Source organism: Podarcis melisellensis (assembly GCF_964234715.1).
Source record: "Podarcis melisellensis genome assembly, chromosome: 18".
Taxonomy (NCBI): domain Eukaryota; kingdom Metazoa; phylum Chordata; class Lepidosauria; order Squamata; family Lacertidae; genus Podarcis; species Podarcis melisellensis.
In genome coordinates, this window is record NC_138536.1 from 11,989,862 (window position 1) to 12,009,622 (window position 19,761).

General features: G+C 49.6%; 2 protein-coding genes across 2 annotated transcripts in view; one reads left to right on the forward strand and one right to left on the reverse strand.

The window, feature by feature from the left end:
• Positions 1-10,695, reverse strand: part of SLC25A42 (solute carrier family 25 member 42) — a 102,421-nt gene extending 91,726 nt beyond the window's left edge. The window contains exon 1 of the mRNA XM_081895812.1: positions 10,482-10,695. The gene's annotated coding sequence lies outside the window, so the exon portion shown is untranslated. The remainder of the gene's footprint in view (positions 1-10,481) is intronic.
• Positions 1-19,761, forward strand: part of LOC309361083 (uncharacterized protein) — a 40,130-nt gene that overhangs the window by 5,560 nt on the left and 14,809 nt on the right. Inside the window, exons 6-12 of the mRNA XM_081896032.1 lie at positions 702-833; positions 3,790-3,927; positions 5,326-5,537; positions 8,896-9,123; positions 11,801-11,977; positions 13,254-13,375; positions 17,133-18,629. Of these exons, the coding sequence (XP_081752158.1) occupies positions 702-833; positions 3,790-3,927; positions 5,326-5,537; positions 8,896-9,123; positions 11,801-11,977; positions 13,254-13,375; positions 17,133-18,629 (2,506 nt within the window). The remainder of the gene's footprint in view (positions 1-701; positions 834-3,789; positions 3,928-5,325; positions 5,538-8,895; positions 9,124-11,800; positions 11,978-13,253; positions 13,376-17,132; positions 18,630-19,761) is intronic.

A 19,761-nucleotide genomic window follows, 5' to 3' on the forward strand; every position in this document is an offset into this window, starting at 1 on the left:
GAGGCTGTCCCAACTGCAGCACAGACTTGACCATTCTAATTTTCGTGGGCTTGCGTTGGGTAATATTAATAATGAAAAGAACGGGGGGGGGGGGGAGCCTTTTAAACTTTGCGTGGGGGAGTCTTTGTTTGTTATTATAGTATTTCTTGTGTTCTTATATTGCAAACTGCCCTGTGATCTTCAGATGGAGGGCAGTATAGAAATCTTCATCATCTTCTTGGAAAGGAGTCATAATAATAATAATAATAATAATAATAATAATAATAATAATAAATGCCCATTAGCACCTTAGAGACCAACTAAGTTTCTTCTGGGTAGAAGCTTTTGTGTGCATTCACACTTCTTCAGATCCCCCTGAGTTGGTCTCTAAGGTGTTTTTTATTCCGACTGCATCAGACCACCTGCCTGAATCTAGACTCCTGGGAAGCAGATGCTCTGCCTTGAAGCTACAGCCGCTCCCCTAAAAAAGAGAATATATTTGTTTTTACAGTATCTTAGTGTTTGCTTCTCCACCCCAGAACCAAACTTTAGCTGACTTGGTGGGCTGGCCGTCTGTCCTGGATGCTGGAGCCGGGATTCCTGCATTGCAGGGGGTGGGACTAGAGGACCCCCAGGGTCCCTTCCAACTCTGCGACCGTGTGGCTTTCTTTCCAAACCTGTTTTCACGCCTTGGGTCTTTGCCCTTCCGCTGCGGATTGTAGGACCTGGTGAAGCAGGTGATGAGCGCCATCCAGGCGATCGCGGGCAACGACGACGTGAAGGACGCCATCGTCAATGCCGGAGGGACAGACCTCATCGTGCTGGCCATGACTCGGCACCTCGGCAGCCCTTTGGTGAGTGGGCGTCGGTAGAGGAAGCTTCCTTTTATTGGCTGGTCTGTTGCATTTATCCCGCCTCTTCCTCCAAGCAGCTTAAAGCAGTGTTAGGTCGTTCACCTCTACAGGTGTAACCCTCACGACCATGATGTGAGGGGGTTAGACTGAGAGGCCCCAACCAGCCCATCACCTTGTCATGGGGAGTGGGCTTGCACGTTCCTATGACCCTTGTGAACGCAGCCGTCAAGAGTCTCGTACTCCAAGCAGCGTCACCCAAGGCAGTAAGGTCAAAGGGGAGGAGCTAGACAAAGCATGATCCCAGAAGTCCTCAACGGCAGAACAGGTGGAAGATAACAAGTGGTGTGTGACAACAGCTGTGAAGGCGGAGGAAGACTCTACCGGTCATTGTGATCCTCATGCCATTGGAAGAGAGCCATACTGGGAAGACTGTGCATTGGTCAGCATGCCCTGATCTACACGCATAAAACAAATTCACACACAACTATTCACAACTATCCAAGCCAAGAAACACCAGGACTGGTTTGATGAGAATGACAGTGAGATTGGACACATTATTGACAAGAAAAGGAAGGCCTTTCAGATCTGGCAAAGAGATAGAAACTGCGATTGGAAAACTCAAGATTTGCCCACACTGGAAGAATGGCAGATGAAACTGATAGACTGTATGGAACTGGCAGAAATGACCGGCAGAATTCGAGACCTGGGAGAAGAGGCCGTGGAGGAGGCCTGGAAAAAAATTAAGGACTATTTACAAAAGTATTGTAAATTGTATGAATGTTAAGAAAGATGTAAGATTAATAACAATATGGTTCCATTAAACTAGTTAAAGGGAATATGAAGATAAATGGAAAAATTGGATAAGATAAATTTTGGATAAACATGAAGTCAAAGTTTAAGTTTTTAAGGTTCGGGTAAAACTATCTGAAATTAGGGATATAATATTGGGAAACTTTAATATAAGAGTTGATATAAGGTAACAATTTGCTGGGTAAAGCTTGAGAAATTCGGAATGCAGAAACGAGAGATGTGAGGAAGTCCAAAGAAGTGAAGAAAATGTGTTATTGTAAAAGTATATGTTATTTTGTTTGTTTTTTATAATCTATTGAAAAAATTCTTAATAAATATTTATATTAAAAAAATGACTTTTCTCTCCTCCCAGGCATTGAAGGCATTTGGCGGTATCTGATGGTATCTGAGTGATGGATATCAAGCTGTGTTTCGTATCTGTTGACTACACTTGTCTTTGCCACATTATAAGATGTTGTCATTTTTCGGGGGGGGGGGGAGAGATAGAAACTGCGACACTAAGAAAAAAAACCCTATGCCAACGCTAAGGCTGAGGTTCAAAGAAAAACCAGAGAACTAAAGAACACCTGGTGAAAAAGCTCAAGAGATCCAGCACTTAGCTGACACTCGTGATGCACAAAGCCACAAAGACCATCTATGGGCCAATAAATCGTGGCATCTGCCCCTACGCTCAACAGACTAAAAGATAAAGAAGCTACTGCACCGCATTGGAAAAAACATTACCAGCATCTCCTTAACCGCAACTCCCCCGTTAGAGATGAGCTTGCAGTATCTCCAAATCTGGGAGAGTTGTGTACAGCTATTAACCAAATGAAAAACAACAAAGCCAGTGGGTCTGATGGAATACCTGCCAAAGTCTTCAAAGTTGGCGGAATTGGACTTGCACAACAACTTCACAAACTCATAAAAAAAATCACATCACTTGGGAAGACAGGCAAACTAATATCAGTGTACTGGAAGAAGCAAAGATCACCAGTGTTGAAACAATGATTCTTCAACATCAACTTCATTGGACTGGTCATGTTGTGCAGATGCCTGATTATCGTCCTCCAAAGCAACTACTCTATTCTGAACTTTAAAAAATGGAAAGCGTAATGCTGGTGGTCAACAAAAGAGGTTTAAAGACTCTCTCAAGGTAAATCTTTTTAAAATGTAGTATAAACACAGACAACTGGGAAACACTGGCCTGCGAGTGCTGTAATTGAAGAACAGCCTTTATCAAAGGTGTCATGGGCTTTGAAGACGCTTGAACACAGAACAAAAGGGAGAAACATGCTAAGAGGAAGGCACGCTTGGCAAGCCCTCACAATGATCAACTCCTGCCCGGAAACCTACAGTATGTCCCCACTGTGGAAGGACGTGTGGATCCAGAATTGGCCTCCACAGTAACTTATGGACTCACATTTAAAACTGTGTTTATGGAAGACAATCTTACTCGAGTATGAGTGATCACTAAAGAAGAGGAAGAAGAAGAAGAGTCACCCAGTGGGCTTCATGGCCTAATTGGGAGGGGTCTCTTGGGTCCTATACTGACCCTCTAACCCAGAGGTTTTCAACATTTTGGAGTCCACGACTCCCTTGACCAACTACATTCTTTCTGCGGCACCCCTGTGGGGCTGCCCCCTTTCCTGGTGAACCAGCAGCCCCTCATCCCTTTTTGAGCACTTTCCCTTGTTGTGTGTTCCCTCAGCCTCCTCCCCCCTCTTCTTGGGAGTCCTCTAGGCAGCCACTGCTGACACCCCTGGTCTCTGAGCTGCCCCCCGCTGCCCCAAAGAGAGATGCCTCCCAGAGGCCCCTTTCCCCTGGGAAGCTTTATAGCCGGGCTGCTGCAACAAACAGCTGTGCAAGCCTTTGGGAGGCAGAGGTGCAAGAGGGCATCAGAGGAGGGAGGGAAGGAAAGAGGGACAGAGGGCAGTGCTGCCCGCTGCACCCCTGATCATCCTTCAAGGCACCCCAGGGTGCCAGAGCACACTGGTTGAAAACCACTGCTTTAATCACTACACCACATTGGCTCTCCTTGGTTGCTCCCAGTTCCTTTCCTTTACTGTACAATAAAATGCCAGAGTGGCGTCAATCTTGCTATATAATAAAAATGCAAGTGTGTTGTCAGTTGGTTGAACATGGCTGCCTGTGTTTCTGCCCTCAGGTGTGTGAGCAGAGTTGTGCAGCCTTGTGCATGCTGGCGCTGCGGAAGCCCGAGAACTGCCGGGTCATCATGGAAGGGGGCGGGGCCTTGGCAGCGCTGCAGGCCATGAAGATGCACCCCAAGGAAGCTGGCGTGCAGGTAACAATCTTGCGCTGTAAGAGACAGGAGTCGCTCTTTCACCCACCCTCTGCCCTGGCGTAACCACAATTGCCTTGAAGGTATCAAGCCTGCTTTCCCAAAAGGGTATAAGATGGGCTGCGTCTGGTGTTGGAACTACTGTTTCTGGGGGACAGGGGACAGGGGGCAGGCAGGTGTGGGGGACTCCCTGGTCCTGAAGGGGGCAACTGCCCCCGAAGGACCAGGTGCACAGCTTTGGAGTCATTTCGGACTCACAGCTGTCCATGGAGGCACAGGTCAAATCTGTGTCCAGAACAGCTGTCTCCCAGCTCCATCTGGTATGCAGGCTGAGACCCTCCCTGCCCGCAGACTGTCTTGCCAGAGTGGTGCATGCTCCGTTTATTTCCTACTTGGACTACTGCAATACGTTCTATGTGGGGCTACCTTTGAAGGTGACCCGGAAGCTACAACTAATCCAGAATGTGGCAGCTAGACTGGTGACGGGAAGTGGCCACCAAGGTCATATTACACCTGTCCTGAAAGACCTACATTGGCTCCCAGTATGTTTCCGAGCACAATTCAAAGTGTTGATGCTGACCTTGAAAGCCCTAAACAGCCTCAGCACAGGGAACCTGGCAAAGGGCCTTCTCGGTGGTGGCACCCTCCGTGTGGAAACCCTCCCATCAGACGTCAAGGAGATAAACAACTATCTGACTTAGGCAGTCCTGTATTGGGAAGCTTTTTATGTTTGACGTTCTATTTTGATTTTATGTGTGTTGGAAGCCACCCAAAGCGACTGGGGAAACCCAGCCAGAGAGGCGGGTAGTAGTGTTAGTCCTACTCAGAGAAGGCCCACTGAAATTAACATAAACATCTTAACACCATACTGGAAAACCACACAATGAATCCCTAGAGTGCAATATTATATACCATTTTTTACACACTGTTGATTTTACTAGTATTGCGAACATTATAATTTTGTAAATAATTTACAATTACATGAAGTGAAAACCACTTAGGAGGTATATCAATGTTGTTTAAGGGGCCATATATTTTGGAGAGCTGTTTCTCTCCTCGCCCCTTACATTTGGACGCCTCTTAAGGTATCATAGGCAACGTCTGCATGATGGTTTCTGAGATCAAGGAGCAGTTTTCTGCCTGCATAGGGTAACAAGTTTTGACTCAAGGTGGTGAGCAGAACCTTTCAAAATGGTGCTGATCTTATTCAAAAATTGCATAGTGGTCCTTGAGATCAAGGCGCAGGTTTCGGCCTACGTTCGGATACAACATTTTGAATCATTTTGAATCGAAACGGCACTGATATTTTTGTTGTTGCTTCTCAGAGTTCCCAGGCGACGCTGGGCGCTTTCTTCTGCTAACGAAGTGAATCGTTTGCCATTTTTCTCTTTCTCGATCCAGAAACAAGCCTGCATGCTGATCCGCAACCTCGTCTCCCACACTCAGGATTTCTCCCAGCTCATTCTGGAAATGGGCGCTGAGGACTTGATCGCCGAGGCCCGGGCCGCCCACCGGACGTGCGAGGACGTGGCCAAGGCCGCCTTGAGGGACCTGGGCTGCCAGGTGGAGCTGAGGGAGCTCTGGACGGGCCAGAAGGGCAGCCTGGCGCGTTGACACCCAGAGACGCCGGGAAACGGGGGGTTGGAAGCGGTGGGGATGAGCAGAGAGCAAGATGGACTTGCAGACAGGAATAAACGCAGCCCAAGGGAGAAGGAGGGTGTTGGCCTTGGCTGCCATTAGCTGCACAGGCCCCGGAAATTCACCGGAGCGCCGCCATTTAGTTTTCTGCACCAAGTCTTCTGTGCAGTTTATGTTGTTATTTTAAAGATCTGCCGCTTCAAGAACTTGACTGGCCGACCCTAGAAAATGGAGTGGTGCCTGCGGAGAAAGCTTCTCTTTCTATGAAAGTGGCCAAGAGCAAAAAGCAGCAACAATGGTGGGGGGGGGGGGAGAAGGCTGGCAGGCCTCTTGTTCTATTTACAGCTGTATTTTGGCCCTACCCTGGCTCTCCATATTGCCAGGTCAGGGCTGGGCCTGGCAGGCTTCTCCACCTTCAATTAGGCAACCACTGCTCCCTCCTATCCTCCATTCTTCTTCCAGATGTGTGCCATCCTTTTCCCCCTGGCCGTTCTTTTTCCTCTTGTGTCATCATGATGCTGGTTTAAAGCAATCCTGTGCCTGTCTCATTTCTGTTCTCTACGGTTCTCCTCTTTGGTCTCATGATAGTTACAAGAAAGGAGATTCCAACTAAACATTAGGAGTAACTTTCTGTTGTTGGCAAGATCTGTTTGACAGCGGAATGGTCTCCTTTGGGAGGTTGCAGACTCTCCTTCCTTGGAGGTCTGGAAGCAGAGCTTGGATTGCCATCAGCTGAGATTCCGGCATTGCAGAAAGTTGGACTAGAGGACTGGGGAATCTCTTCCAACTCAACCATTCTCATTCTAGTTGGATAAAAGTTGGCTCTCTCACATCCTCCGTTTCTTCCTTTTTTTAAAGTCACGTTTTCAGCCCTTATGAGTGTTAAGAGATGCTTGGGAGAATCTCTCAGAAGCTGGAGCAGATTGCTGGCATTTGGGGCTTTGGTCTCAAAGCGTGTTTCCAAGAACTAATTTATGCAACAGACCCTCCACGTATCCCTTTTTTCCAGGGACAGTCCCAGATTTACAGAAGCTGTCCCGGTTTCTGATTGATCCCAGAATGCCCTGCTTTTCCTTAGGACAGGGGTCAGCAACCTTTTTCAGCAGGGGGCCGGTCCACTGTCCCTCAGACCTTGTGGGGTGGCCAGACTATATTTTGGAAGGGAAAAAATGAACGAATTCCTATGCCCCACAAATAATCCAGAGGTGCATTTTAAATAAAAGGGCACATTCTACTCATGTAAAAACACGCTGGTCCCCGGACCATCCACGGGCCGGATTTAGAAGGCAATTGGGCCGGATCCTGCCCCAGGGCCTTAGTTTGCCTACCCATGCCTTAGGATGGATGTCCTTATTTTCATGAGAGAAATTTTGGAGGGTATGATGTAAGCAGGGAGCAGCGTGAAGGAATGAGCATAAAAGATGCACATTGAAGGCTTCAGTTTTTCTTTCTGAAGAAGCTTGTTTGGCTGAGACAGGGAGGAGCTCTCTCGATGTCACTGGACTCTGGCTTCCCTCAGCCCAGCCAGCATTGCAGACAGTCGGGAGTGATGGGAGACTCTTCCCTGGTCCTAAGAGGAGACATTCCCTACTGGCTGCATGAGGAAGGAAAATTCCAAGAGCAGGGAATGCCTCTTAGAGCTGGGAGGGGGAACCTCCGGAGCCCCATCGAAAGTTCCTCCAGCCAGCGGTCTGAGATGATGGGTGTGTGGCATCTGTCTGTCTCCTCCAGGGGTGAATGGCTGTGTTGGCAGCACGGAAGTGACCTCCCCAGGGCAAGGGCCTGGGCAGCCTGTCTGGGGGTCCTGGGCTGCCCAGGTGACAAGACCCCCCTCTCGGCCTCACTGAGGGGTCCAAAGGAAAGCAGAGCAAGACGACTGGCATCAGCTTGACTGCAGGAGTTGCCAGAAGGAGGCAGACAATGTGCCACCCAACCGCCTTAGGGACTCCACTCTGGATTTGCGTAGGGCTTACTCCTGAGCCTTTTCTCTCTCAGAGATGTCCCACAAGGCAGAGCTTTCTTCTAGACAGGCTCCCTTCCCAGGTGGACGAGCCCCACCTGCCCCTCACTCCCCTCCATAGCACATGCAGAAAGCGCCTTCTTGACCACTGGACCCCCTCTTGGTCTCGTCCACTCCCTCCGTCGGAGCCTGGCTTCGCATGCAGGGGAAGCCCCTGACTCACAGAGGTTTGAGACCCATCGGCTCCCCTCACCCGATTTAGCCAGCCAATCGAAGCTGCTCCCAGGATTGTGGCTGCTGTCACCTACTGACAGTGTCTGGGAGCCACAGGTGAGAGTTGGGTGCAGGTGGGGACCAAAGGTGGACAAACTACCCCAGAAGGAGCACAACATGACCCCCCACAGAGGTACCACCCCTCGCCTACCACCACATCATTATCTGAACAGTTGCAGCACTCCACCCATTGGGCTGTGTAACGTTGTCGTGTGAGCGCGCACACACACACAACCTAAAATCCTTGTTTTGTCTAGCTTTGTAGTTGCTGTCAAAAGCTGCCTTGGGTTTTGGCTACGGCTCTTTCCTCCGCCTCCCCTGGAGATTGAACCGGTGGCCTTCTGCGTACATAGCAAGTGTCCCACTACTGAGCTGGGTCTCGCTCAAGGAGAGCCAAAAGTTGCTTCCCAGAAGCTTCCAGGTTCATCCCAACTGGCTGCGAGGTGACACTCCCCCCGAAAGGGTTGTTCACTCAACAGTAGCACTGTGTACGCAAAGGCCCAAGTAGATCCCTGATGGATCAGGACAAGCAAACATTGGCCCAGCATCCTGGCCTTGCCTTACAACCTGCGATCCCAGCAACTGGTATTTAGGAGCTTGCTGCCTCCAGCGGTGGAGAAGGGAGAGCAAGGGTGCGTTTCAGCCTCGAAGGGAGAGATGCCAAGAGGCACAGGTGAGTCAGGCTGGTGAAGGATCGGCCGAGAAGAATGGCTGTGCTCATTGGGCCTGGCACCTTTGAGGAAGCCGTTTCTTCCAGTAAACAGTTCACTTACTCCCTTTATTGCTGGCTGGCTCCTTAGGCACCACCCTCCTCCCGTGCCGTGAAAATCCTAAATCGCTCCCCATAGTACCTCCCCAATGGTGGGGAGGCCAAGTCTGTACACTGGAAGAGGCGTAGTATAAAAAGGGTTACAGTCGCAGGGTCATCCCAGTCAATGCTCCAACCACCCGTGGTGCCCATGTGGCGATGTGAAAGGACTCTCATGTGTTGTGTTGTGAGCCAAGAAGAAAGCGGGAATTTTAATGGAAAAGGTTGGCTTCTGCAAAATACCCTGCAACACACCCCAACCGGGCCCCCAAGGTCTGAATCCCCTCCAAAGCGGGGTGCGCCAGAGTCACATCGACTGGGGGTGGATGCGACTGCGGTACTGGGCAATCCACCGCCCCAGCCGCCTGGCCAGCGGCCTCCCCACTTGCGCCCCGCTGCTGGTACTGGGTTGTGGTGGAGGCTGCGGCGACGGCGCTTTCCTGAAGATCTTCCGGACCCAGGAGACCAGGAATTGGAGGCTGAGGCGTGAGGGGGTCGTGCGGGGCTCTGAGGGGGTGTTGTGAGTCTCCTTGACTGAGGGGCAACTCCCAGCAGAAGGGCACTGCTGGGGACTTGTTCTTCCTCCTTCCGTCTCTAGCCTGACCTGCGAGAAAAGCAAACAAGTTACCTCCAGCCCAAGGGTTTTGGGAAACTGGTTACTATTCAGATGGTCCTGAGTAGGGAGGCGCAGGTCAATTATGTGTCCAGGGCTACCAGCTCCATCTGAGACCCTCCCTGCCTGCTCCCTGTCTCGCCAGAGCGGTCCATGCCCTAGTTACTTCCCGCTTGGACTACTGCAATGGAAGGTGACTTGGAAACAACTAACCTTGAATGCGGCAACTAGACTAGTGACTGGGACCACATAACATTGGTCCTGAAAGACCTACACTGCGTTGGATTCACGCCATTCCAATTTTGTTCTGTTCAGGAAAGAAATGGCTACCAAGGGGGAATCTTGGGACATGAGTGAAGGCAGCCAAACTCCCTAAAGCATGAGCCCAGCAGCCCTCGGCCTAGGTGATAATCTCTGGCATCCTGACGTCTGGGTGCCAGACATGTAGCCATTCCAGGGGTAATAGTAAACCCAACTTCAGTTCATTAGGATCTTGGTCAAGACAAAAGGGGTGTGATTAACTCAGGCATAGGCAAACTTGGCCCTCCAGCTGTTTTGGACTGCAGTTCCCATCATCCCTGACCACTGGTCTTGTTAGCTAGGGATCATGGGAGTTGTAGTCCTAAATCATCTAGAGGGCCAAGTTTGCCTATGCCTGGATTAACTGGACCAGGAGAACAGGAACATGTACATACTCATCTTTTGTGTTACTTAATGGGTGTGAGCTGGAGGTCAAGGGAGGGATGAGAACAAACCTGGTGAACAGGTTTCTGCCAGAAGACCCCTCCCAGATTATGACATAGCTGTCATGTATATATGATATATGTGTGATGCTACACTAAGGTGTTGTCTGTAAAAAGGGAAACATATATATAAAAAGGGAGCCATCCTTTGTTCAGGGCTTCTTCCTGCTTCTTCAATGGGGTGGGTGGAAGTCCTGTTGCACCAGCCTTTGGAATAAAGACCAGGCCTACAGGCTGCTGTTTTGCTCCAATACTCTTGGCTGGTGTTTGGCAATCCAAGTGAGCCCAAGGATTTTCCTTTAACAGGCTGCTGACCCAAGGCTGGGGGGGGGGGGTGGCCCTCAACTGCAAAGTGAGGTTGGGGTTTTGAGCTGACATCACAAATGGGTTGCATATCTGTCCTTGGGTGGAGAGTCCATCCATTCTATTCTACATCAGGAAGATTTTCCTGCATTTGATCTCCCACATCAACAGAATTCAAGTGTCCCAATCAAGGGAAGACATAGGACCACTTTATCCTGCCTTGGTCAGACCACACCTGGAATGCTCGGTCCAGTTCTGGGCACCACAATTTGAGAAGGATGTTGACCAGCTGGAAGGGGTGCAGAGGAGGGAGGCCAAGGTGATCAAGAGTCTGGAAACCAAGCCTGATGAGGAATGGTTGAAGGAGCTGGGTATGTTTAGCCTGGAAAGAGGAGATATGAAAGCCATCTTCCAATATCTCAAGGGCTGTCACATGGAAGATGGAACAAGCTTGTTTTCTATGGCCATTTATGTATTATTTTATTTGGACTGGTTATGTTGTGCGGACGCCTGATTATTGTCTTCCAAAGCAACTACTCTATTCCCAACTCAAGAATGGTAATTATAATGCCGGTGGACTACAAAAGAGGTTTAAAGACGCTTTGAAGGTAAATCTAAAAAATGCAGTATAGGCATGGAAAACTGGGAAACACTGGCCTGTGAGTGCTCCAATTGGAGAACAGCCTCAACCGAAGGCGTCACAGACTTTGAAGCAGAAACTCAGGGCAAAAGGGAGAGACGTGCTAAGAGAAAGGCTTGTTTGGCAAGTCCTCTCCATGATCAACTCTTGCCCAGAAACCTCTGTCCCCACTGTGGAAGGACTTGTGGATCCAGAATTGGCCTCCACAGTCACTTAGGGACTCACCGTTAAGACCATATTCATGGAAGACAATCTTACTTGGTTACAAGTGGTCACCAAAGGAAGAATTTTATTTTAATTTTAAGAAGTGGATCTTTAAACGCATGCTGGGAGACTAACCGAGTTGCACCCCTCTTCACAGATGCAATATCCAAAGCTGCATTACTCCAGCTTTCAGCCTTCCTCCAGCTGAGAGACTCCTGGAGGCTGGAGCTGAGATTCCCGCCTTGCAGGGGCTGGATGACCCCTGGGGGTCCCTTCCAACTTCGCAATTCTAGGATTCATGTCTACGTCTTGCCAGTTTGGAAAGCAGCTTTTCCTCGTTTCTGTTGAAAAGGAAGCAATCACTACTACTTATTATTAATTAAATTTGCATTCTGCCCTTCATCCGTAGAGCTCAGGGCGGTTTACAACATGAAATTACAACAATGGGATTTACTAATGATTTGGAGCAGAAAGAAAAAGAAAAAGAAGCGCTTCCGTCTGCAAAAGCTGCTGAGCCCGAAGAGAGCAAAGTTGACAAGCACCTTGTGCGCATGCGCCTCACGACAGAGCCCCTGCGGCGGAAGGTTGGCCGAGAGGACTTCACCGCGCCTGCGCATAACTAGGGCTGGTGGGCGGGGAAACGTCTGCAAGGGGCGGGGTTTGTGGGGGTGTTTCTTTTGCGCGTGCGCACAAGAGGGACGAAGGGTGGAGGCGCGAGATCTCCGTGCGCGTGCGCGGTGGGATCTCTGCGCGTGCGTAGTGGCAGCCCCCTCTTCCCCGCCTGCTTTCGGGGCTGCGTGTTGCTGGGGAGATTCTGTCCTAATTTAAATAAGGGGGAACTCCGCCCCCCCGTTTCCTTATTCGGCCTTCGGTAAGTGAAAGCTCTGAGGGGGGAAAGAAAAGGGGGAGTCGGGGGGGGGGGAAGGAAGGGCAGAGGTTGCCAACTGACCTGGAGGCAGCCTCCTCTTCGGCCTTGGAGGAGCCAGTTTGCTGCCCCGGGCAAGCGGCCAGCGCGGCTTTCACTTTTCCGGGCCCGGCTGCGAACTGAGGCCGGTGCCTGAAGGGAGAGCCTGGTAAGTTGGCAACCTCCGTCCAAAGACCCCGAGGTTCCTTCCAGAGAGGGGCTCCTTGGTTGCACGTTGGCCGACTTGGAGAACCTTTCCTGCTACCCCCACTGCTCACTGGTCTTGGTGCTGGGCAAAGGCCTCTCTCCCCATTAGTTGAGGATATCTTAAATTATTACGGTAGCAAAAGTCTCCTGGCAGACATCGAATGAGTCTTGTAAAATAATGCAACGGTGGAGAAAATCAGAATTAAGGAGGAGGAAAGAAACAATTCTAGGAAACTGTGTAAAAAAATTAAATTAAATTAAAAAATTAAATCGCAAAATAGTACAACGGGTATACAGTAGTTGGAAGGTTCTTTTTATTTTAAACAAACTCATTTTCTATTTCTTTTTCTTTTCTTCCCTCTTTTCTATGTTGGTAATTTCTTGGATCATTTGTACGGAAATGTGTAATGTTTGTATTGTATGTACTTTGTTATTTGCGCAACAAATGAATTCTTAAAATGTATGTATTATGGTATCGCTAGCCCCCCTCCAAGGAGCTCAAGGCGGCGTACATGGCCCTCCCCTCCCCCTCAATCCCCCACAACAACCCTGTGAGGTAGGCTAGGCTGAGAGGTGGCATATGGGTGGGGTATAAATAATAAAAATTATTACTATTAGTATCATTCGGCAATGCTGCTGCTGTGACCCACCATCGATTAGGCTTTGGCCTGGTAGCAGTTGAAGACAACTGGCGTAAGTCTCCTGATGCGTTTGAGAGCAGGTAGAGCATAAGAAAAGCCCTGCTGCATCCACCCCCCTTGTCCTTATGCAGGCCACCTAGACGCCACTGGGAAGCCCAGAAACAAGAATGTGAGGTCCATAGCTCTCTCCCTCTGCTGTGCATAGAGAAAAGGTTTTTCTCCTTCTCTCCTAACAGTAGAACTCTTGGGCATCCAGTGAAGCTGAATGTTGGAAGAGACTTACTTGCTTTATTTTACTCATTCCCTGATTTAAGAATCATGCTAAAGGACCGCTTGGCGATATGGATGCCAACTGGTCCCCCTCCTCCCTAACTCTTCCTCCTTTCTCATTCCAGAGCCCAGATGGCTGCTCGGCGGATGGCGCGGGAGTCTTTTGATGCCCTCATGCAAGTCAAGGCGAAACGGCATCATCTGGACAGGAGTGACCCCATCGACGAGGCCCTCCACCAGCTGAGAGGTATGGTTGGTCCAATGCCCCTGAGCTATTTGTTGCTGCTGCTCGTCAGCCTTTGACCCTGTTCCTGCTTCCGGCCTCAGAGACTCAAGGCGTTTTAGATGAGCCTTATGAACCCAGTAAATTTAATCTGAGCCAGAAAATAATCCCACAGACCTCGCGCTCTTCCGTTTCTGAGACCTTCCCCTAAAGCAGGGATGGAGACACTCAGGCCTCGGAGGGCAGATGCCACCCTCCAGATTCTCTCCAGGCCACTCTCCTTTTTTTTAAAAAAAATAATTTTTATTAACAGACCAATCATATCAAATCAAATCACATAAATTCTGAATCACAGAGGCTAATTTTAAATTTTGTTGGGGGTACCCATATTTCAAGTTCCGAAAGGGGTCCAATCCTCTTATTGCTACTGCTTTAAAAGTCCACAAATCTGTCCAAATAATGTTCAAAATTCTGTCCAATCCTTTTTTGCTGTTTTCCACATCTCTTCTAGTCGTTTTCATATATTTTTCCTCTCTCTTTGTCTTTGTGGCCTCTGATTGTCTCCATAAACAGGTTCAAACAAATTTGAACCTGTGTGTGGGTTTTTCCATTCATCCAAGAGTTGTATTTCAGACAGCCGTCGTATTTCATCGCTTCCATAAAGAAAAGCATTCTTGCTGTCTACTTATTCACTTTCACAGGTCTGTCCCTCTTCTCAGTCCTCGAGGAGGTTCTACCAGGAATCCAGTAGGAAAACAAAGCTTCCTCCTCCCGATAAATCTTTAGACAAGACCCGTCAAAATGGCGACTCCCTTTTGGTTGCTGCGCCATCAAAAGCCCTTGTTCTTTTTCTTGATCTCACATGTCAAGCTTTTGGTAGTAAATTATTTCCACACAGTTTTTAATCATCCTGCTTAGGTCGGTTATGCAGCGGTTCTTTTTGAGAAGGGGTTATTGATTAATCACACAGAAGAAAAGAAAAAAAGTCCCCCCCCCATCCAGTCCCGCTCCGGCATACTGAACCTGATATAATTTCTTCATGTTGTATTCCGTTAAATCCAAACCTGTTGCTCTCGTTTCACAGAGGTCACTTCAGTTAGCAGTTTTCACTCCTGTTCTTCACTTGAAATATGTGCATTTGCTTCATTTCCAATTAAATATCTCAAGCTTATGCAAACCAGTGCGCGATCAGAGACAGCGTCCGGGAGAGCCGGACTCCACCCGAGGGCTTTATGCTAGTGCCCTCACCCCCTTCTTTTGAATCTGGGGGTGAATTATGGGCACAGCAGGCAAGGCAGTCCCCCCATTCCCTTGGGGGGCAAGGGAGGCTTGATACTCCCATCACAGCCTCTTAATTACCTCGTGTGGGTCGGAGAGATGTTATTGTTGGCCATCTTCCAATGCGCCCCCTGGTGGCCTCCCCAAGCCACTCTCCTTGCCAGCCCTGCTTTTCACGCGTGCGTGCGTGCACACACAAGAGTGCTTTTGTGTAGCTGGGAAGTGTCCTTGAGCCTTGACCATGCCTTTTGCTTGCCAGGAGGGAGGGTAGATTGAGAGACGCGTGAGTGCAAACGTGTGCAGCAACTAGCCTACTCTCAAAAGGTTGGATCCACCTTCTTTGCTGCACACCTTCAGCCTCGACCCTTGCACAGAAGGTCTCCCCAAAATGGGATACATCCATTAAGGCAGAAAAGGTTCCCTTGGCTTGGCATTAAAGGGTTTGCGGTTAGTGGCCAGCCTCCAAGTGGAGTGTGCTGCTAACCTCATTAAAGTCCCAATGATCTTAGAATTGTAGAGTTGGGAGGGACCCTGAGGATCATCTAGTCCAACCCCTGCAGTGCCTCAAGACAGCCTCTTTCCATATGAGCTGACCCTGATATTGAGATTATGTTCTGTGGCCTTTCTTCATGTGCCACCTCTGCAAGAGGTCTGGAGGGTGGCAACACAAGAACCGGGCCTGTTCTACAGTGGCTCCCTGTTTGTGGAATGCTGTCCCCAGGGAGCACTTTTAGGCACCAGGCAAAAACTTTCCTATTCAACCAGGACTTTGGTGGATTGCCATCCAAAGCCCTTTTAAAAGGTGTTGGTGTGGGGTTATTGGGTGGTTCTTGTTTTTGTTTTTATGGTGTGTTTTGTGTTTTTATACTGCGATTTTATCTTGTCAACTCTCCTGAGACCTGCGGGTACAGAGCGGTATACTAAATTAATAATAAATAAAGGAATATGCAGCTGTCCCATATTGGGATTGACCCTGCAACCTTAGCGTTATGAGCACCGTGCTCTAACTGAGTGAGCTATCCAGGCTGATGTGGATGTGAAATAAAAAACTTTCCCAGTCCAGGAATCCCGAGTCTGGGCCCTTCCAAATGCTGTTGGAGTTCACATCCCCATCACCCCTGTCCATCTTATGGGGCCCAAACACCATCACCTAGAGCAGTAGTCTTCAACTTTTCCAGACCCCAGGACTCACTTTTAACCCAAACATGCAGTTCTTAATCTTTCATGGATTTATATGGTGGCAGTGCTCCTTTTGCTACCCACCCCACCTTGGACCAGACTGTGACCCACAAGTGCAGTGGCCCCAAAGGGGGCATTAGTGTCCCCTGGGGGCCAGGGGGATAACTTAGAGGGTGCACTAAGAGGCAGGAGTACTTGAGGGGTGACTATCAGATTTTGAAAAGTTGTTGAATTAATTAAACTAATTTATTGGATCTGAAGGCAGCCCTGTTTAGGGAAGTTTTTAATGTTTGGAGTTTTATTCTGTTTTTAATGTTCTGTTGAAAGCTGCCCAGGGTGGCTGGGGAAACCCAGCCAGGTAAGCGGGGTAGGAATAATAAATTACTGTATTATTATTATTATTTATTATGAATAAATGTGCAATTAAGTGTTAACTGTTTTGGGTTTTATGGCATTTTTATTTTCTTTAGTGGGTAATATAAACTGCTATTCAAATTCTTTTTAGAGGGTAGGTTAGGGGGTGCTGGGGATGAGTTTATGGAACCAAGGGAGCGGTGGCCCCTAAAAGATTGGAACCGCTGGGCTAGTGGGTCCCAACCCATCAGTTAAGGCCAGTGATCTAAAGGTCTTCCATTATTATTATTATTATTAGATCAAGGAAACAAGTTCTCCTGCTTTTCCTTTTTTCCCTCCTCCTCCCCCCTCCAGTTCCATCCTTCAACTGATACCCTTTCCAGATCCCTTTTGGTGACCTTTAGACTTTCACTTTTCTGTAAATTTGCAAATAAATACCCTCTTGCCTTTATAGAATCATAGAATTGTATAGTTTGAAGGGACCACAAGGGTCGTCTATTCCAACATCTTGCAATTCAGGAATTTTTTGCCCAACATGGGGTTCGAACCCACAACCCTGAGATTAAGAGCGTGCAAAACATGGGTTTTCTACCTCTGGGTTTTGGCTCCTGTTTGGAAATCCTGCTTGCTTGAGAAAGGCTGTGATTCAGTAGTGGAGCATTTGCCTTGCACACAAAACCTCCCAGTTTTTATATCAAACTATTATTTGTGTAGAAGGCAATCAACTGTTTATCAAAGTTATCCAGAAGATTTTATAATGTGAGGAGAGGCCTCTATTTAATCTTTCAATGATGTACGTAATAATGTCATTCTGTTACAAAAGAGTCTTTCCACCAATTTTGTTGTACTTAGTTTTTACACAGCTGCCATCATGTTGCACCAGTTAGTTGAAGAAGCACCCTGTTGAGTTCTCCCGGTGTCCTTGGTTTTATGCCATGAGAGATAGCTTTCTTTTTTCTTCCCCCCACAGTTCATTCGCGCCCAGCGCAGCAAACCCGGTACGAGGATGAGGACGGGGATTTCCATGAGGAGGGAAAGTACCTGCACAGCGACTGGAGGGGAGAAGCCGCCAGCGAAGACTATTCGGTGCCTCCCTATCAGTCAGAGGAGGAGGACTACTACACACCCACATGCTCACGGAGCCAAGATTACGCCCAGGCCCCTTCCCGTGACCGGGACTACGGCCCTTTGCCTTCTGCGGAAAGGGAGCTCCCCGGCCCATCCGCCAGGGAGCGGGGTTACGGTCGCCTGGCCTCTCGGCAAAGGGACTATGGCCGTGCCTCCTCCCGAGAGACCTCCAGGCTCCGCGATGCTGACTACAGCTCAGCAGAGCTGTTGAGTGGCTTCCATTCTCCGGGGCTATTGGAAGAGGAGTTTGGGACTGTGAGGAGTCAGGATTACAGCCTGGAGTATGGCCTGGAGGCGGAGAGAGAGTTTGCTCCCTCTTTACATGCGGGGAGGGACCTGACGGCGAAGCGCATCCGGGCACCACAGGGCCTGGTCAAAAGCAAGACAGATGCGGTCCTCCCTGTGAAGAAATGGGTCCAGGCTTTGTCCTCAAGCGACCTGCTGGGGGAGCCTGCCCACCCCTCCAAGAGGAGGGCCTTCCCCGCTCAGCACCGTCAGCTCGGCCAGCGGCCGTCCCTGCCCCTGAGGGGCACCCTGCAGCACGACGACCCGGAAACCGTGAGGCATGCCTTGGACAAAGAGCCGCAGCTGGACCTCAGTGGCCCGCTGGATGTTTTCACCACCTTTGGGGTGGAGATCATCAAGTGGGCCGGCTTCCACAAGATCAAGAAGGACCCGGAGTACACGGAAATGTTCCGCATCCTCTTCAAGCTGGAGACGGAGACGTGCGCCAAGATGCTGGCCTCCTTCAAGTGCTCGCTGAAGATGGAGCACCGGGACTTCTGCTATTCCGTCGTGCGGACTCTGCAGCACCCGGCGCTGCGGACGCCCAAAGTGGACGGCCAGTTCTTGAACCTGCTGCTGGAAAAGAAGCTGGTGGCCACCAAGAACGGCTTCTTCCAGCTCATCAAACCGTTTGACCAGTACATGATGCACCTCCAAGCCTGCCTCCTGAAGAGCGCTGTCCCACTCTTGATGGCCTGCAATGCCTATGAGCTGAGCTTGAAATCCAGCAGCTTCAGCGACCCAGGGCAGATGGCGGCCGCCTTCGAGACCACTGCCTCCCTCTGCCGGAAGGCCCTGGTGCTCGTCGGCCAGACCTTCGCCATGGCCTCCTCCTTCCGGCAGGAGAAGATCCTGGAGGCCATCGGGCTGAAGGAGGTGGCCCCTCTGCCCATCTTGTTCCCCAATTTTGACACCTCGGCCTTGTTTGGGAAGGAGTACATCGAACACCTGCAGGGCTGGCTGGAGAAGAGCGGGTCCCAGGTGCAGCTGAAGAGGCCAAGTGCAGAGACCCCCAGCCCACAGGGCGCTCCGGAAACCAAGCCGAAGATCAAGAGTAAGTGGGTGCTGCTTCCCACTGACTCTGCCCGTTGTCAGGGGCGGCTGGGTCCTTTTTCTTTGGGGGAAGAATTATTTCCATCTATAGACTTTCTAGCCTTCACGTTGTTTCAGTTTGTGAGTCGCTGTCCTCTTCTCCCACCTTGCTTCTGTTGTTTGGGTCCCTGTGAGCATTTAATTTTATTTCTTAGCGTTAATAATGGTGATGATGTTACGATTCATGTGCTTCCCATCGGACTGGCTTACTCCAGCCACTCTGGGCAGCTCCCACCAAAATACAAAAAACACAATAAAACATCAACCATTAAAAACTTCCCTGTACAAGGCTGCCTTCAGGTGTCTTCTAAAAGTCATATCGGTCTTTATTTCCTTGACATCTGGTAGGAGGGCATACCATAGGGTGGGCGCCACCACCGAGAAGGCCCTCTGCCTGTTTCCCTGTAACTTCCCTTCTCGCAGGGAGGAAACCACCAAAAGGCTCTTGGAGCCAGACATCAGTGTCTGGGCTGAGTGATGGGGGTGCAGAGAATCCTTCAGGTATACTGGGCCAAGGTTGTTTAGGGCTTTAACGTCAGCACCAACATTTTGAATTGTCAGGGTTATAGTTTGGGTCTGGGGCTTGTTGGCATGATGTGAGGCTTGCTCTGCCCTGCCTTCCCATTCCCAAAAATTAAATATACCCAAAGGAAAAACCCACACCCAAAATCGCCAATATTGTTGATGATTTGTGCATTTTTTTAAAGTCCTTTTCCACAGGCATCTGCAGAAAAATGAGGATTGATGTCTTATTGGCAGGATCTGTAATATGGGAGGGCTGCAGCCTATGCGGAGTTACTTTCTAGGGGTTCATGTGCAAAGGCAAAATCATACAAAGTCAGTGAGACCCCGGGAACTGACCCCACATAGCTCTCTCTATCTTACTTTTGCGTACAGCCTGTGCTTGGGAATAATTTCCTCATTTGCCCCATGGACTCCTCAACACTGCAGCAGAGAACCAGGCTCTGGGAAGGTGGTGTGAGGCCTCTGGAAGGCTGTTGGAGGCTTTCACGGCTATCTGACATCTCGCAGCCCACCCCACCCCCACCCCGCCTCCCAGAGGTCTCGTGTGACCTTCCTGGAGCCCAGTAAGC